The 19,004-nt window shown below is 55.3% G+C and overlaps 1 protein-coding gene across 1 annotated transcript; it reads right to left on the bottom strand.

Annotated features, from left to right (window-relative positions):
- Nucleotides 1–239: 239 nt before the first annotated feature.
- Nucleotides 240–18,097, bottom strand: FAM20A (FAM20A golgi associated secretory pathway pseudokinase). The gene is made up of 11 exons (XM_050908344.1): nucleotides 17,784–18,097; nucleotides 11,554–11,738; nucleotides 11,031–11,081; nucleotides 10,501–10,579; nucleotides 9,147–9,239; nucleotides 7,464–7,579; nucleotides 6,851–7,031; nucleotides 6,407–6,516; nucleotides 5,962–6,043; nucleotides 5,816–5,875; nucleotides 240–2,652 (listed from the first exon to the last, which is right to left on the bottom strand). Exons 1-11 carry the CDS (start codon nucleotides 18,095–18,097, stop codon nucleotides 2,388–2,390), a joined length of 1,536 nt encoding a protein of 511 aa, XP_050764301.1. The 3' UTR covers nucleotides 240–2,387.
- Nucleotides 18,098–19,004: the final 907 nt, after the last annotated feature.

Below are 19,004 nucleotides of genomic sequence, written 5' to 3'. Positions count from 1 at the left end.
ATGTTTTGCACCCAGCTCTGAGAAAGCTATCACCCGACTTTGAAGATACATTAAAAAGCTACCACGTAAGGGAGAATAAAATTAAGAAGAAAGCAACCTTGCAACCCCTGTTAGTGTACCAACCATTTAAATATCTGTGGGTTTGTTTCCTTCATCTGGCCCTCCCGTTCCCCCATTCCCTTGACCAAAAAAAGGCTGAAAACTTTTTTATTACCTAAAATGAAACTTTAAAACTTCCACTTCCAACCTTATAACTTTACTCTTAAACTTATCTTCTGTTGTCATGTTTTTCCTGTTCAAGCAGCCAACAGTAACCATTTGATGACACCAACCAAATTAATTTTGGACTTGTTGTGTGTGGTAAGCGCACAAAAAGTCACCAGTAGAGGGAGGTACAACTTTGGGAATACAGCGTCCTGCACTGAAATAACTGCCGCACCGTGCATGCCGAGAGTGAGTTAAATCCTTTTATTTTCATCTATTCTCTGTCCACAAGAGTAAAAAGGTCTGTAAGCCCACCAACGTCAAGAATTCTGTTTGTTTGATTGAGACTGTCTAAAACCTTGCTTTTGCGAAAGCTGGAAATGGAAGGACGTGGCTGAATCGCAAGTCGGGAGAGACTAAAGGAGCGTGGTGTGGGTGTGGGGTTTTTTTGGTTGGTTGCATTTGTGTGGGGTTTTTGGTAACCTTTGTGGCTTCACAATATTGGAGGAATCTCTTTACTAAGTAGACGCACTCCAGACTTCCTCAAACGTACAAATGAATAGCATAGGCACCTGTAGGGACATATTCAAATTACAACTACAGTCTCTCCTGTAGTTTTACAGTGTGGAGACAGGTAGTCAATTGTAGAATTATTGTGAATTAAATGTCAGCACAGTCCCCTGTGAAAAGCGATAGCTGTGGCCAAACAAGCTTTGTTGCTTCCTTGCATGATCCAGGCACTTACTACCAGCGTCACAGAGTTCCCTTTAGGTTGGGCAAAATTCCAGCCCATGAGAAAATGAGCCAGTGGTAGGTGCAGCGGCCTGCTGAGAACCTGTTAACAACTGCTGCCTGACTACGTTTGTGCTAGGGTTTTAGCATTCTCCTCTGAAAGGTCCGCTGTGCTGTAGATGGGTTTTGTTTAACTTAAAGATTAGTTTAGAATGAGCTTCTAGTAGATTGGTTGTGGTGGGTTTTTTTTTCCTCCCTTATGGATGATAAATTATCAACAAAGTTCTCGGCTGCTTTCCCTAGGCTGCCAAAAAGCTCAGTGCAATTGTTCTTGAACAGTTAAAGGAAAAAGCTATTAAAGAGAGCTTCAGTAATCAAGTTATTCTTGAGCCTTGTCATTGGGAGGCAAGGGGAAAACTGCAAATTGAAAGATCTACGATGACGCCCTCCCCTTGCTTTTTTGGTCTCCAGTTCCTATTGCATCCGCTCAAAATGTGCAGAGATGGGGGGGCAGGATACCATTTCTATTTTCTAGGGAATTCTGACAAGTGATTTTAAAGCTATGAGAAGATGACTTGAGATAGATCCCCCCCACTTTGGCAAAATGTTTTCAGCAGAAGCAGATGGCTTCTTGAATTGTAAATACGGTTGTATGCCTCTGAGCAGTTTGGTGTTTTGCTTTTTTTTGGTTTGGTTTTTTCTCCTTGGGGTCAAAGGCAACACATACCTGCCTTTCTCCTATAACCCAAAGTGGCTCTTCCACCCATGAGGCAGATAAAAGCAGAAGTGGTTTTACTGCCCTGTGAAGCAGTGGGCTTTTGAGCGACATGCACAGATAGAAGTGGTGTGGGTTGATCACTGTTGAAGAGACCAAGAGGCAACGGACAGGCTTGACGGTGAATACTGTGCAGATGCTCTTCAGTCTGACCATCCTGAATCAACATGTTATCTTGTCTCAGTGGCAGGTACTGCCCTTGTGGAGTAAGATTGCTCTTTTCTCAAATACGCAGTCTTGATTACAGAACAGAGACTTAATAAGAGGAAAATGCTCTTGGCATCTCTTTATTCAAGCCTCATCCTTGGATCTAGTTTGTGTCCTTCACTAGCAAGGCCGAGATCCCGTGCAGGTTGAGCAAACCAATGGCCGTGTTCCCCTGCCCTCCCAAGGGCATGACCAGCTACAGAACAGGAGATCACCGCTTTTCCACCAGAGAGCTGGTGTTCAGGGTGTAAAGGTCTGCTGCAGTCAGACCACAACTTACCAACACACTGGCCAAGCACAGCAGCTTTGGTTGAGTACCCAGCATAGAAACCCAGTGTGATTCTTGAAGATCTTCTGAAGTTTCCCCTCAGTCTTCGCAAGTGTTTGTAGATGGAAAGCACCAGCTATTAAAACTTGCTGCTTGCCTTGCAGGGGTTTTCCCTACCTCTGAGCATGAGTAAAGGACTGTTTAAGTGGTCAGCTTCACTCTGTCAGATGCAGGAGCCTCGGGCTGCGTGGTGTCGTTGGCCACCACCTTGGCTTCTCCATACGTGTCTATGCATTTCCTCACAGCTTTCAGGATAAGCTGTAACCGTCTGTCTAAAGCCAAGAGATGGGGTTCGGTGAGGACAGGTGCCAGGCGGTCCTGCAGGAGGGATTCCCTCATCACGTCGCTGAGCCGATATTCGGGCTCAGCCAAGAGCTGGAGTCGTAATAACGTTGTCCTCTTTATTCTGGAAAAAAAGAGATCAGACATCTTAATGCAAACTTCTTGCGGCACCCTAGCAAGAACCAGCTGTCTGAGCCCCTTGGTAGTAGGGGAAGGAGGAAGGGCAGAGATGGGTGACGATACTTGACAAAGAACTTTGGAACAAAAGCTTTCCCTTTCTGAAGGAAATGAAAATTTTTGCAGAAACCTCTGCTTCTTCTTTGTTTTTCCAGACTGCAGAGTATTTGTACTGCAGATATCTGTCATCAGAGAGAAAAACATGATAGAAGTTCTCAGTAATGAGTGTTTTTCCTCTGAGTCAGAGACGACCCGGTTCCCCAGATCACTGCAGGGTGGTGCCATGTTCCCAAGGATGACACTTGTGGGGCGGGGGCAGAGGGGGGAGGTAAAATGAAGAGGCATGAATGAGAAAAGAATCTTCTGTCAAAACTCTGAGCAGAACGAGGCAATATTTGCTGGAACTGATTTAACTGTGACTTGTCACCTTAAGAGGTACTGAGATTTAAATATTTCCCTTTGACAGAAAGTGGGATGAAGTCCTGGAACACTTCTGGGAACGAAACTAAGTATTCTGAAATAATTTGTTTAATCCTCAGCAAAAGTGTTTTGACTTCAGCAGCTCTAATACTGAAATTAATCAGTGGTTTTAATTATTGCCCTTTGAATTTTGGAAACAAAGTAGTCCATGTTCGTGGAGCCATTCCTATTTAGCTGAGCCAGAATTTTCAGATGGAAAAAGGTGTAGTAAGAAACATTTTAACCAGCTCCAGAATTTGCTTTTGTATGCCTGTTATTTACCCGGGGCATCGATTAGGAACAGTGATCTGGCTCTCTGCAGCTCTAACAGGACACATGCTGTCCAGATGCCAGGGGAAAGGCTTGCTGCTGCTGCTGCTGTGCCTGGCTGAGCAGTGGCTGAATTGCACCAGGTGCTGGTCGCGCTCTGGAGCAGCCAAGCGAGGTGCACGTCTTTGGTCAGTGATGCCTGTTGCATTGCACGAGGGAGGGAGAAAGGTCCTGCGACCGGCTGCCTCCTGCACAGTGCTGGCACGGGGGCAGGCGACTTAAACTGGGGCTGTTGTCCCGGCTGCCCACTGCCAGGCTTGTATTAATACTCCTGCAAAAAAAAAAAAATCAATTGATCATGTGCTAAGGCTGGCAGCGAGGCTTTAAATCGCTGCCGGAGCATGGCTGTGAGGTTCTGCTGCTGCTGCCAGAGAAAGCCTTGTACAGAGCAGACGTGAACTGCAGCAAACAAGCGTGTGTGCACTCTCCTTCTAGGCAAGGGGTGACTCTGAGGAGCTGCTGTGGGTAAACATCAGCTGTTTGCTCTGGTCCGAACAGCGCCGGGGCTTGGAGGTGGAGAACAGGATAGTCTGACCCCGTGGGGAATGGCTTATTTAATGCTGTAAGTTACATAAGAAACAGGCAGAACATGGAAGGGAGTGTGAGATGGAAATCCTGCCACTGGCCCTGCTCCTCTCCCGCCGGGCAGTTGTAACCCTGCTGTTGTACTGAATTGTTGAAGATTTGACCCAGAGCCTTCTAGGGACTTCATCAGCCAAGAAGATACATGTGCCAGGTTATCTGGGGGCTGTTTTCAGGCCTGTCTGTGCCTTGTTGAGGGTTTTGACCCTTTCAGGAAAAGGACCATCTCTTACTGCCTGGCTGTATTTGTGCCGTTTACTGTACTCGGAGCGACACTGGGAGAGGAGAGCAGCAGACTTCAGTGTGTGGGACAAGGACTGGTGTGGGAGCTGTGAAAGGTAGCTAAAAATACCAGACTTAAATCTGCTGGAAGCCAAACTTAGAGAAGAACTCGGCTGGGAACAAGATGAACGTGTTCAACAGGGAAGCAAGCAGCCTGTTGTTCAGCATCCCTGTGGTTTGGGTGGTCCCTCTTGTCTGGAGTAGCTGGAGGACTTTGTTCCTGCTTAGGTGTACCCGGCTCAACTTCGTGTAGGAACAAGGAGGTGACTCGGTGGGCTGAGTCCAGCTAGTTGGTCAGGGCAGGCTGAAATCTGTGGCCTCTGCGCTTACCCAAATAAACCTTTTTACTTCCTTTCGAAGCGTTTTTGGATGCTCCCCCACTCCGAATGGATTGGCTGTTGTGGGAAATGAGGTTTTGTGCGTCTCCCTCGGGCAGCGTGAGTTGCTTTTACGCTGTTCTCGGCCCTAGTTGGCTTATTACAAGATGGGACTTGCAGGTCTTCTTACCACTGCCTTTTACAAGGAGAACTAAATTACGAAGAACTTCTGGGGAGGTGGATCTGGAAGAACAGGAAGGATCTGACCTGTGGATATTACTGTATACTGGTCAAAGTAAGAGGCAGAGTTAATTTAAACTGTACAAAATAGGAGTTCAAGAGAAGGATTCACTGCGAGCCTGCAATTATAAATGAAAAGATTCACTGGGTGCAAATAACAGTTCTTACACTTGTATTACTGAACCTAATTTTATGGGGAGAGAGTGCAGTTAACACCCTGAGGCTGAGATGGAGCAGGTACAGTGAGGAAATAGGTTAGGCATCTGCTAAAGAGAAACCACAGGGAAGAGCAGCTTTTTCTGTCTCTTAAATTTAACTTTCAGCTGACGATTTATGTGATTTAATAAAGGGGGAAGATGGGATTCAAGTAGTAAAATTTGTGAGCTTCTCCTTAATGCCATGGGAAGAAGAAACCTGATTAACTGTATCGAAGTTCTACCAGGCTTTTGGATGGAGATTTCTGAGCTTCATGTCAGACGAATGGGGCTGATAGCACCTCGTATCGATGGGCTGGGAAATGCTAGTAGACACTTCTGGAAGGGTTTGATCCAATGGACAGCGTCTCCTGGTCTATCAGTGACAGCTTTTACGCTTGCAAGGCCTTTTAGCTTCATTGGGAGAGTATCCAGGAAGGATAGTTGTACGACACCGTAGCAGGCTGCAGCGCAACAGAGCTTAATCTTCTAACTGAGACAGAAGCTTAATCCCTGTTTCAGGGACAACTTGTGATTCCCATCCTGCAGCGTCTGGCCTGCCCCCTTGGCTGGGATTAGCGGGGGGGGGTCTTCCCTGTGCTGCTGGATGGAGCCAGGCCTGGGTGACTTCCAGCAGTAAGCGCTGCCAGCCCGTTATTGTGGGAACACCAACGTGTCTGGGAAAGAAGATGAAGCTGGCACTTACATGCAACACTGGGAGAGCGGGGCCAGGATGGAAGTTTCGTCATGGGAATGCCGCCCGAACCTGGGGGGGGCAAGCAGAGAGCGCAGAGCTTTAGTGCCTGCCCACCACCTTTCCCCCCGCTCCCCGATGTCCTCCCACAGCCTCACCCTCTGGCGTTGTCCAGATGTAAGAGGAAGCCGTCGTCCCCAAACTTGGTGAACATTTCATAGTGGTGACGGTCCATGTTCCCTGGGAAAGGGCAGACAGAGGAACAGAGTTTCCCTTGCATGTGACCAAGTACTTTTCTAAACTATCCTATGTTTTCTTTCAGATCTGCATGAAATACTTGTTGCCTTGCTGGAAGTGTCTAAGATGCTCAGAGCTGCTGCTTTCATCTTGCTGGACCCCCCGGGGAGCGGGCTGGGGTGGGCCTGGGGGCTCCCCCTTGCCTGCACATCAGGAGGGGTTGTGCTGGCTGGCTGTGGAGAGACAGCAGTCTCCCAAAACTCTCTCTGGAGCAGAAGGGATGGCTTTGAGAAACACCGTGGCATGGGAGGGCAGACAGACTGATGCTGAAGGAAGGAAGGAACGTTATTTCCCCCTTCACCGTACCTATTAGGAAGTCAAATATGGCCATGTCAACGATGTTAAGCAGCCGGTTGCCGTTGCTGTAGGGGTAGATCTCCCTCACTGTGTTGCAGTAGAGCGGATTCACTTCCCACCTGCAGGAGATAGAGGAGAAGGGGGAGACGCACTCAGTGGTTGCTGCTGCCGTGTCCCAACAGCACCCCAAAGCCGGTCTCCCATGCGGAGATGGAGAGGAGGAGGACTTAAATCTCCCTCCTTGTGCATGCAGGAGACTGGAAGTCAAACCCAGTCAATGCCCAGGCGTTAAGAGTTACTAGACTAATTACGGGCAATCTCTGAAGCTTGGCCTTCCTCTGCCTGGATGTACAATTTCTGTACGTATGTCTGTGTGTCTGTACCCTGCTCATTCTCCTTCCCGCATGCTCCCTGCAATGCAGATATGGGAAGCGGCATCATTTACCCACTTACTCCTCTTTTCCATCAAACGAGTAGGACCGGATCCATGGGTTTGGGATGGAGAGCCGTGGTGCCAGGTTGAGGGACGGCAGGAAGGCGGAGAGGGACCCTTCCAGGAGGTGAGGGTTCCCACACACCGCGTACTCGGTCTTGCACATGTACGGGCACTTGGCAAAGAAGCACACGTTGCTGGCTGGGAGGAGAAGAGAGAGGAGAAGGGGGAAAGGAGCTACGATCCGCAGGAGACTGCAAGGTAGCCTGGACTGACCTCTTCCCCATCGCGTGACGGTGACTGCATATATTGTGGCATATGTAACCACATCATGGATGTGAAACTGCCAAATTGTGGACAATACCCGGATTTGGTCGATGGACGGACCTGGGCCCATGCTAGGGGAAAGGCTGGGGAAAATTGGGCAGGCGAGTAGATCTGGCAGATGATTCCAGCTGGAAGCTGAGGGACAGCTCTACTGTAACCATGTCTTTGTGCATGTTTCACCCAAGAATTTAATTTCTGCTCAACAGCACAAGTCCTGCCGGCCCCTTTTGCATGCAGACAGTGCTCTTCAACCCACATGGACCAACGCGTCTCGTCCCAGCTTGTGGCAGCCAAGTGCTTGCCTACCTGGCGAGACAAAAAAGACGCTCTGCAGGATCTCGTTCTTGGTGACCTCCAGGATCTCCTTGGTGACGTTGATCATCCTCCCAACTGTGGGCGGCACCCTCCGGAAATCCAGGATCCTGCACAAAAGGGACAGCCGCTCAGAGCCTGCGGTGCAAAGGGAGGTTACTGCGCAGGATGGCAACGTGGGACGGCAGATGCTGCCCTCGTCCCTTCCGTTGGTAAAGCAGGGGCCTTTTGATGACTGCATGCATATGGATTTCTTTTCTCCCAGCTTCTTTCCAGCAAATAGCCAGGATCATTTTACCCTCTGGACCAAAATGCAACTGAGTTCGGGTTTTGGTATTTTAATAGCTGCTGCCTGGAACAATCTGGATGTTCTCCAGGATTCATGTCTTTTTCCCTAACCAGTTTCTCCCATGCCCTCGCACTCAAGCTGGGTCCTTCGGGAGCCAGAACAGCCCTTCGGGCCCTTCTACGATGTTGGGTTTGACACGGAGCAAAGATGTGTTGAACCTGGTACAACGCGGCTGAGACGGCGGGAGGCGAGGAGGCATCACCCGGCTCAGAGGCACTCATGCCCAGCTGATTCATCTCAAATATTCTTAAGAAAAATCAGGGCCTGGGGCAGAAAGACATTCATGTCAGTGAGTGGAAAGCTGCTGTTGATTGCTGGGTCAGTAACACGGGGTGAACCAGCTAATGCTGTGCTTTGCTCCTTGGGTAGTGCCCTCTGCTTCTGAGAATCGGGCACAAAACAGGATTTAGCCTGTTACTTATTGAGCAATGTTTAAAGAAAAAAAAAAAATCATTTGCTTTCATCTAGCATCTTTCAGCTCTAAAAACCACAAAGCACTTCAGAAAAGCGGTCCGGCCTCGTTTTTCTGGCGGTGGAGCTGGGATGCAGAGAGGCAAGCTGATGGTAGCTGAGTCAAGCAGAGTCGCTGCGGTGATGTACGGGCAGAGCTGGAAAGGGAATTCAGCTCTCTTCATTCCCTTGCTCAGAGGCTGAGCTGCAGGACTTACAGTCTAGTCCTGCTTATCATGTAAGTTGGCTGTGGGAACTGGAGATCCGCATCCACCATCATCATCAGGGATCAGTTTCCCTTGATGCTCAGTACTCATCCCATCAAGGGGAAGAAGGCTGCTGCCCTCCTCTTCTAGTGAGGGTATTTTTGATTTTATTAAATACAAAGCCTGCTGGGAAGAGGTGCCAGGTTAATTGCTCATTAGCTGAGAGCTTGAAACTGCATCGCTGCAGTTTATCTCAATCCAAAACATGCCTTGATTGCTGATTGTGTGTGTGACTCCCTCACCGGGAGGGGATCCAGGCTGCGCCCGGAGCTCATCTTTGCCCTTTGATGCATGGGAGGGACCACGTGCATGTGGCTGTGTGACGGCCGGGCGAATACCTGACCCGTTTGCAACCTGGACTTTGTCTGCCAGCCTGTTCTCACGCAGCGGCCAAGGCAAAGCTGACTCCTGGGCTTCAGAAGAGAGCCAGAGCCACCCCATCCCCAAATAATGCATCAGCTCCCCGAAGGATGCTGCAAAGCAATTGCTTATCTAAGGCTGAGCAGCTCTGGGGGGCTCAGCATAGCTTTTCTCATGCCAAAGCTCTCTCTGGGCAGAGGACCGACTGGGTGCTGGCAGCTGGAGGAGGCAGGCGCCGTGGCAGGCCCCTACCTGTCCAAGTGGAAGGCGGCGATCTCCGCGTTGTGCCGCTGGAAGTCAATGAAGTAGAAAAAGTCCTCGGGAGTCTCTTCCTCGCGTTTCTGCCTGGGAGAGAGCAAGGGGGTGAAGCTAACCAAGCACAGCAGTGCAGGCAGGCAGCAGTGTGGGCAGCTGGCAGGCAGCCTGGACGCAAAGTGGTGGCACAAGGACGGTGCACCCGGGGACAGCCGGTGTGTGGCCACGCTGGTGCCAGGGCCACCGGGTAGAGCTGTAGTGCCTGGTGCCCAGGCCAGGACCCAAAGCGCCCGGTGCTGAGCCATGGCCATTGCCCGCTGTGCCGGGGAGCAGCACTTGCACCCTGTCTCGGTGCCAGGTGGGCGAGGGAGGCAGAAGGGCTGACTGTGGGTTTTAAAACTATTTGTGCCAGCGTTTAGACCCACTGACTTAGGACAGCGTTTCAGGTGGGTACAACATCGGGGGATGCTAGCGGCCATGCTGCACTTCTCAAGTCCCCGTGGGAGGCAGAGAAGAGCTCAGGTTTGATGCTCTCGTATCCCTGATATGGGAACACCAGCTCATTTAATTTCATTTTCTGGCTGTCATACAGTGCCCCAATATGTGTAGCATGTGAATTTGCATGCTCAGCCTCCAAGCAGCTGTATATCACAGGGAAGCCCACAGGCATTGCTGAGCCCTCCTGGCTCAGCTGAGTGCATGGATGTTTTCCTTCTCCTCCAGGACCTGCCGGACACCGGGCAGAGGTGGATGGAAACCAACGGGAGAGGAGCTGGCTGCTTTCTGGATGAGCAAACCATCACAGTCGGCATGCTGCCAGCTGCCCTGCCTGTGCACGGAAAGTAAAGTGAGGGGGAATAAATGTGAAGAGTCCCAAGGGGCTACAAATAAGTGCATAAGCAATTTAAAACTCCTGTTTGAGGTGACCGGGACTGATGGCTATTTCTTGGAAATACTCTGGGGAATCCAAGGAGAAACAAGGTAAAACACAAAGCCAGCTGGGGAAGAGGAAGAAATGGGCAGTCCCTAACGGCAAAGCTCTTGGGAGAACAAGTGTCCCAAGCTCCTTCACCATCTGGCATCTAGGAACCGAGAAATTTCCAACATCAGTAAGCAGCGTGGGAACGCCGGTGTTTATCCGCGTGTGTCTCTGGGATGGTGCGAGCAGCCAATGATAATTCAACCTTTTCAGCTGCCAAGGTGGCTGAGCGCAGGAGAGGAGAGACGCGGCTGCGGTGTGGCTGTCCTTGCCAAGGATGCTCGCACCCCTCGCCGCGGGGCTCCTTGGTTCATGGCTACGTGGGGCGGGGGGGGGGGGGTTGGGGGCGGGGGCTCTGCCGGCGTGCCTTACCTCATGGGCTTGAACATGGCTTTCCCAAAATCCTGGAACCTGAGGACCAGCTTCAGGTGCACGCCGCTGGGCTTCACGACTTGGGGAGGAAAGGGGACGTTAGCCGCCTGGAAGCCTCCCCGTGCGCGGTGAAGCACGGGTTACACGCTGCGCGATTCGGCTTTCCACCCCGGTGAGCGCATCCCATCGCTCCTTCGAGCTTCCCCCCTCTGCTTCTGCAGTTATTTTCCTCTCTCCCTCTCCCCTGTGCCACAGAGGAGATTTCCCTCCAGCACTTCTCCCAACAGCCACTTGTTACGTCCTCTTGGGGACTTTTTCCTCCCCCCAGTAGAAACCAGTGGCATACTGGTGTCCTGGCACCCACATTCCAGCCTCTGCTGGGGCGGTGGGGTTTAATTGGAGGGAGAAGGGCCTGGCATTGCCTGGCTTTACGTTTCCCTTGCTGAGTTTAGGATGGAGGAGTTGGGGATGGGGTCAGCTGAAGCGATGGCGTGCGAGGGGAGAGCAGGGACCTGAAGCGTCGCACTCACTCTGGCTGCAGTCGCAGGCTCCCAGCAGCGCTTTCTCGTCCTGGCTGTAGTCTGTAAGGGCAGGAGGAGCGGTGAGACCCTGCTGGGCTACGTCGCTTGCTGCCGACCCCCCTCCCAGCACAGGGCATGCAGGGGAGCCCTGCCTGCCCGTCCCTGCCTGCCCATGCTGCCCCAGCCTGGCAGCCCCGGTGCCATCGGTGCACAGCAAAGGGTGCAGTCCCATCGGGGTGGGGGGCTGAGGTAGCCTGTCGGGATTAAACTGCCGTGCAATGGGTCCCCGACATGGCTGGCACCAAAAAATGCTGCATCGAGGGCTACAGCCAAGTCTTCCTCCCGTCTCAAGGCAAGGGCACGGCAACTGCACAGCACAAAACCTGCCAGAAAGCCGGCACGGGGCTCAGGGCTTCCTCCGGCGAGCGACAGCCCCTGCCTTGTTTGCAAAAGTGACCTGGGGGGGGCTAGAGCCCCCCAGCCCCGTGCAGCTCCCAACGGCCCTCCGTCCCCGTGGCAGGAGGGTGCTTACCGGCACTGATAGTGGTGAAGTCCTGCATGTCCCGGAGGAGCCTGTTGACGGTGGGGCTGGAGCGTGGGTAGAGCCCATCCCGGCTGATGCCCAGGTGGAACTGGAGCCAGCTGGCCTCCGGCCGGAGCGGCAGCGGTGCCGCCGGGGAGGTTAGGTTGAGCTCCTCCCTGTAAAGCTTGTGTCTCCTGGAAGAGAGCGGTTATGGGGTGATGAGGATGAGCCATGGGATAGAAACCCTTACTGCTCCGAGCCCAGAGGCTGTTGGGGAGTGGGGAGGGTGCTGGGGAGCAGAGCTGGGGGGCGTGGGGATGGATAAGGATGCTGGGTGCTACCCGAGGGGAAACTGAGGCAGGGAGCGATGACAGATGGTTAAAGGTCTCACAAATTTTGTAGCCTTCTTGCCTCTGCAAAGCCCTGGGAAAGCAGCCTCAAGCAGGAATACAAGGGACTCTGTTGTCTTCTCCTTGCCCATCAGGACCAGGAGGGCATGGCTGGAGCTAAACTGCATCTCCAGCAACGCAAGAGCTGGCCTATGTGATGGATGAAGTGCTTCCCGGAGGGACTGCAGGCTCCAGGCTGGACTTGGGGAGGGGACATGATGTGACAGCAGATAACTTGGGTCTTGACTGCTCAGTGAGGTGTCCAGAGAGCCCAGGAGAACAACAGGGTCTTGTCCGAGCGAGCCTCTGCAGAGGACTGTCTTTACGGTCATTACATCTCTGATAGAGTTTTTTCCTGAGCCTGGAGGTCCCAAGCAGGGAAAAAAAAATCACTAAGAGCCACAAACTGCCTCCGTGACCAGATTCACAGCCCTCAGTCCGGCGAGCAGGGATGTGATGAGGCCATCCGGCAGTGTCCTGCCCATCATCTCTTAAAATCAAGGTTGAACCCAGCTCTTTCTTGGCAGGCGGAGCCGAAGGGGCCTCCCAAGTTCAATAATAACCCCAAAACGTCTCCCCACTTGATCAGAATTTTCCTTGACCTTGAGACCTCCACGGCTGGGACCCACGCTTTGCTAAACTGCAATCGAAAGGTCACTTATTCCGCCCGGTGGAGGACAGAGCGTTAGTTTCTCATTAACGCCGGCCAAGCCGTGTACTGAGTAGCCGGTCCCGATAAAAGGAAAATGAAGTTCAGTTTGCACTGAAAGTGCCAAGATACATCGTGAAAGAAAACAGGAGCTGGGGGCTGATAACGAGCGGGGCATTAACCAAGGCTGGGATGGAGTGGCTGGAGAGAGGGAGGTGCCACGCGCCTCGCAAGACCCAGTCCAGACCCTTAGCAAAACACGCTCTGGGAAACACAAAAGATGAACAGAGACTTTTCCCGGCCTGCCTTTAGTTTTTCCTAATTTTTCTGGATTTTTTTAGTTTTTGCCCAGCGCGAACAAAACTAAAAGCAGGGAGGAGAGGGAGGCTTCTCAAGCGTGGTGGGAGAGCGGAGCGTGTGTGGGCACCTGCAGGCATGGCAGGGTGTCCTCCGGGGTGGCGGCGTGGCTCTGCCAGGGTTTGCCGCGCTGCGTGCCTTGCAGTGGTGGCTGCAGCAAGCGGGTGTTGATCATGCACCGGGGCGTTTATCGGCCAAGGAGTTGGTGCTGGCGGCTGGAAAGGGCTCGTGGGCGTTGCTGAGATTTTGCTTCCCTGCTCAGATCACCAGGAAAGCATTGGGTTGGGTTTTTTTCCATCATCCTTCTCCATCCAAGCAGGCTAAACAGTGTGGTTAGTCCGGTCTAACCATGAGCAAGGGATGAACCCTCCTGGTGGTGAGGGACACGTTTGAGTAGCGTCCTGGGAGAAATATAGGAAATGGAGAGACGTGGCGTATCTGCAGGTCAGAGCAGCCCGTTCCCTTTCCCAGTTTGTTTGCCTTTCGGTTGGATTGGGTCAGCTACAGTGCGAAGTCCACGCATGCATGGTCAGGAAGAAGGGTGTCGGAGTGTTTCTCTCCCGGTCCGGCTCTTTGCTCGGGCTATCTGCAAAGGAGGCAGAAGCTCCCCCGAGACGGGAGGAGGCAGACATGGGAGCATGCTAAGACTCGTCAGCAGGTTTGGCTGGCAGGCTGCGCACAAGGATGTGGCCCCGGGATGCTGTCGGCTCCAGCGGACGTGCCTCGACCTTCCAGTGTGCTGCCGTGCACCAGGTCTTGCGTGGGCAAGTCTTTGAGGCACAACCTTAACTCCCTGCCGCGGCCAGGGACAATAAAGACCCCAGTGTAATTTAGAAGAATGACTCAGGATTTTTCCCTGGGGAAGCTGACCAAATATTTTACCATATTTGCTCTCCTGCCTCCCATACACACAGGCTGTTCCCCCCTGGGGTGGCAGTGAGCAATAGATTACTGATGGGGAAAAAAATGCAGCGGTTATGCAAGGGAAGGCAGTTCCCGGCCGGCGGCTGCTTCCCAGCCCAGCGCCCGCACGGTCCCTGCCCCGGGTGAGCTGCTGCAGAGCCAGCGAGCCCCTTTCCAGCCTTTAAACCCAAAATACAGCTCCCTCTGCCTCCCCATTTCCTTCAGGATTCCTGAAATATTTCCCTGTAAGAACAGATCTCTGCAAAAGACATAATGATATAAAAACCGGGTTCGTTTCTACCTTGCTATAAATAGCCCCGGGGTTGCCCTAGCTCTCTGCTCAGCCAGCTCGCTGCTGGGCTGCGAGGGGCACGGTGTGGGGTGATGCTGGGCTCAGGCCACCGGTGTCCGCTCGCCCCGTGCCTCCCCCAGCACCGAGCTGGTTACGGAGTTTGGAGTTTTGAAGCTGCTCCTTCAAGGATAAAAATAAACTCTGGAGTTTTTAAGGGTTTTTTTTTGTTTTGTTTTGAAGAGGTGTGGATGGTTTTTTTGCTGTTTCCTTCCTGCATCCCCGTCAGTCTCTCCAGCTGGTTCTGCATCCTGCAATCAAACTCCCGGTCCTAATTGAAGTGCCGGGGAAAAGCACGGTGATGGGCAGCAGCCAGCACGCAGTGAGCACCGTGGAGGTAGGACACGTGCCGCTGTGCTTGCCTGGCCGTGGGTATCCGAGTCGGGCTGTATCCTGGGGCCACTCCATGAGCTGGCAGAATGTCCCAGTCCAGCTGATGTCCATCTGGCCGCAGAAATGAAGACAGGCACGCCGTGCTGCAGGCACAGGGTTAAGCTACAGCTTGTTCCACTCAGGAGGAGCAATCCTGCCACTCTGAAAGCTGCTTTGCCAACAGTCAGACCTACGCGTGATGCAGAACCGTGCCGTCACCCAGTCGAGCCGAGGAGAGGATGGCCCATGGATAGATACTCAGCTCTGACCCTCTTCTGCCTGGTAGTGGATGTGGTCACAGCTCGGTGAGAGCTGGTGTGGACCTTGCTCCTGCAGCACTATCTTCAGTCCTCAACAACAGCAGCAGCTTCGCTAAACCTATGGATTGGGAGAGAAAGCCGTGGGTTGCTGCGTCGTACAAAGGACACTGCCCTTCGCTCTCAGCAGTTACAGGGACGGCTCTTTCACAGACCACGTCGGAGAGGACATGGACTCTGCAGTGCTTCTGGTGAGGCAGAAATTCCTCCATGCCCACAGCAAATTAACGGTCTTACGAAACACATCAGCGCTGGCAAGTGCCGTCTTATTATATATTCAATTTGCAGCGCCAACGGCAGGAGAGGTTGTGTGTCACCTTGGCCTGTGCACGCTCTCTGAAGGTTTTACCCGCTTATGAGCATCATATATTTTATTTCAAAGTGACTGAGGAATAATCAATACTCTGCCTCCCTTCTCCTTCCCGGAGGTGCAAAGCGAAGTCAATCAAGGGCAAATGGCATCACAGCTTTCCTCCTGGCCACGTCATAACCAAACCTCAGCACAAAAGGCAACGTGCAGCCACGGCTTCGTTGCAAATAGCACGTTTAAACAAAGCAGTAAAAAAATGTCGGGGAATGCAGACTTCTTACCAAATAGCCGGGGCTGTCGCACAGGTGAGGACGGCACGGGCGTAATGCCAAGCGCTCGGCACTGGGTGCTCAGCGCTTCTGGTGGTGCTTAAGGAGCCATCAAGGATGTGCCGTGAGCTGCTTCGGTTCAAATCCCCCATTCCCACCGGGCTTCTGCTTGGGAAATACCCATCTTGCTACCCAAATCCTGATGTCTTCAGAAGGCATTGCTCAGCTCTGAGAAGATGCACCCGAGGGTGGTCCGTGGCACAGCCTGGCCATGTCCCATGTCCCGAGGATTCCCAAACCCACCGCCCATGGACTTCAAACGATGTGAAGACGGATTCGACCTGCTCCAGACCGACTTGGACAAGGGGTGAGCTTCGCAGGGGTGACCCCCAGCTGAGCACGCAGAGTGGCTCCAGGCCCTGGGCGCTGCTCAGGCCACGGAGGTCACTCTTCGGTTCCTTCCATCATCACTCCCCATCGTCTCCTCCTGCGAATCACGCCTGGAACCGGGACTGGGCGAGTCCCACAGAAATAAGAGGAATATGCATCGAAGCGGAGAAAGTGGGAGCTTGGAAATCTTGCCTGCACAGTTCAGCAAACAGCACGTGGGTGGCAGGAGGAGCAGGGGCCGGGTCTGACGCTGGAAACCAAACCTGGGCAGCGGGGAAGTGCCAGGACAGGGACCTCGGAGGTGGTCCCCAGGAAATGCTGCCGTGCCCTTGCAGATGGGCACCGTCCCCGTCCCATGAAGGGGGCAGCGAGGCGATGCTGTGAGCTCGGCACGCTGGGAGCCTCTGCACGGAGGCACCACGGTGACCCGCTCCCGCACCGCATCACCGTGGCCGTCCCTGTTGGATCTGAGTTTGTGCGCGAGGGAAGAAGCTGGGGTGCAGGGGGGAGCGGGGACGCCAGGGAGCACTGGCTGTTTCCAGCTTGGACGCAACTCTCCTGGAAGAAGGGTTAGAGAGGGGCTTCAGGGACCCCGGGCTGTGAAGCCTCGGCAGTCGGCTCACGCGCAGGCGGCTGATGCTCAGAGCTGGTGCTGAGGGTCACTGTCCCCTCTGGGGCAGGGGCCACAGGGGTTAGCGACAGTCCCACCCCAGGAGCAAGAGGTGGGGGAGTTTTCCTGCAACTGCTGCTGGGGCTGGGAGAGGCAGCAAGAAGAGGGCTCTGAGCCTGGAGTCCCTTTCTCTCCAAAAGTAAAAGCCTCCACGCCTTTTCTTGCAGAGAAGTCAGCAGTGGGAACAGGAGGGGGGCTGAACAGGGAGCCAGCACCCCGACACCACTCTCGTGGATCAGAGAAACCCGTGCATTCGTGTGGAGGCAGACACTGAGACGTGCAGGGCGCTGGCCTGGGGAACTGTGGCTGCTGGAGCCTGGGGGCTCCGGTCGTCACCCAGCCTAAGGGCTGGTGGACGCAAGGAACCGGCTTTGGGGTTCAGCGCCTGGGGGCCGACTCCCCTTTCTTCCCGAAGCCGAAAAGGTGACACAAAGCAAAGGAGGTGCTGACCCCTGGGAGGACATGGCTCGCAGGGTCTCCCCCCGTGCCCCAGCAGCCACCCTTCCCCTCCCCTGGGGCTTTAACAGGGGAGCGGGAGGCACCCCAGGAAGCCCCCTCCCAGCAGAGCCCCCTCTGCTCAGCCCTGCCTGTCCATGGGGTGCTGGTTGTCGGGGAGGGGGGTGATGGGGAGGACGGTGGGGCAGAGAGCCAGGAAGCAGGGCACAAGCCGGGCTGGGGATGCCGGGGGGCACCCAGGGGGTGCATGCCCAGGCAGGGGGTGCTTAAGCAGGGGTGCCCGGGAGAGCTGCCCAGAAAGAGGGTGCCTGTGGGGTACCTGTGCAGGGGGTACCCAGAAGGGGTGTCTGGAGAGAGGGTGCCCGGGGGGGTGCCCACGCAGGAGTTGCCCGGGAAAGGGGTGCCCAGGAGATGCCCGTGCAGGGGGTACCTGCACAGGGGGTGCCCGGAGAGGGGGTGCCCGGTGGGGTACCTGCTCTTGGGGTGCTCGTGCAGGGGTTGCCCGGGAAGGGGGTGCCCAGGGACCTGCGCAGGGGGTGCCCGGAGAGTGGGTGCCCAGTGGGGTACCTGCTCTTGGGGTGCTCGTGCAGGGGTTGCCCGGGAAAGGGGTGCCCAGGAGATGCTCGTGCAGGGGGTACCTGCGCAGGGGGTGCCCGGAGAGGGGGTGCCCGGTGGGGTACCTGCTCTTGGGGTGCTCGTGCAGGGGTTGCCCGGGAAAGGGGTGCCCAGGAGATGCCCATGCAAGGGATGCCCGCGCAAGGGGTGCCCGGGGCGGGTGCGGCGGGGGTGCCGTGGCGGCAGGACGCACCTGTTCCAGCGAGCCGCCTTCCGCCGGTAGTAGCGCAGGGCTTCGCGGGCGCCCAGCAGCGGCTCGGCGGGGCCCCGCGGGGCGGCGGCGCGGTAGAGCGGGTGGGCGAAGAGGCGCCGCAGCGCGGAGGCGGCGCGGGAGCGGGGCGGCGGGGCGGCGGGAGCGGGGAGGAGGCGGCGGCGGCAGGGACAGCCCGGGGCGATGGCCGCCAGCTCCCGCCGAGCCCGCGGCCAGAGGTGGAAGTAGAGATCGGCCGCCAGCAGCGCCCCGAGCAGCAGCAGGACGGCCGGCCGGTCCCGGCGCGGCCCCGGCATGGCCGGAGCTGAGGAACCGGGAGCCGCGGGCAGGGACAGCTCCGGGCGCGGGGAACCGCCGCCGCCGCCGCCGCCGCCGCCTCCCGGGGCAGGGCGCACGGGGGAGCTCGAGCGGCGGAGCCCGGGGGGTGCGGGCACCTCGGGGCGGGGACCGGGCAGGGCGCTCGGGGCCCGGGGCGGGGGATCGGGGACCGGCCGGGGCGGGGGATCGGGGATTGGGGGGACGGGGTGATGGGAACGCGGGGGTTCCGGAGAGGGGTCCGGGTCCGGGTCCGGGCGGAGGCTGCCCCGGAGGTGGCGCGGGGTCCGAGCCGAGCCGCCCCCGGGGCTCTGCCGGCAGCCCTCTCCGCTGCGACCTGGAGTCGCCCGGCTTCCCTCCGCCTCGCCCCGGGCAGGCTGCAGGCTCCCTCCCCCCGCCCCGCCTGCCCTCACCCCTCGGCTCCTTCGGGGAGCTTTGCCCCCTCTCCCGAAGGCAGAAAGTTCACCCGGCCAAGACCTTTGGCAGGAGCTGGAAGCTGGCGAGTGTCGCTGCTGCAGGGGACGCAGGGCGGTGTTTGGGTCGGGGAGTGGGGATGAGGTGCCTAAAGACCTCTGGGTGTCTGCGGGCAGAGCCCTGGTGGGCTCTGGCCCCGGAGCTGGGCTTGCAACCCTTCTGCGGTGCTCTTCGGCACATGGTTCAGACTCTGCTTTTATTTTTTTAATCACTAAAAAAAATAGTGGAGGAAACTCCTCCCTGCAGTTCGCTCGGAGAGGCTTGGCAGTGGGGATGTGCTTGGGCTGGGACCCATTGAGCTCATCATGGAAGGAGCACCCTGCTGCGAGCGGCGTGGAGAGCCCAGCAAGGAACAGATTGAGGAGCACCAGGCCAAGGGAGGGAAATGGAGGAGAAACTGGCTGTAAACAAAGG

Source organism: Gymnogyps californianus, chromosome 19, assembly GCF_018139145.2.
Source record: "Gymnogyps californianus isolate 813 chromosome 19, ASM1813914v2, whole genome shotgun sequence".
NCBI lineage: Eukaryota > Metazoa > Chordata > Aves > Accipitriformes > Cathartidae > Gymnogyps > Gymnogyps californianus.
The sequence above is the reverse complement of the archived record's forward strand: the minus strand, read 5'-3'. Positions and strand labels throughout refer to the sequence as shown.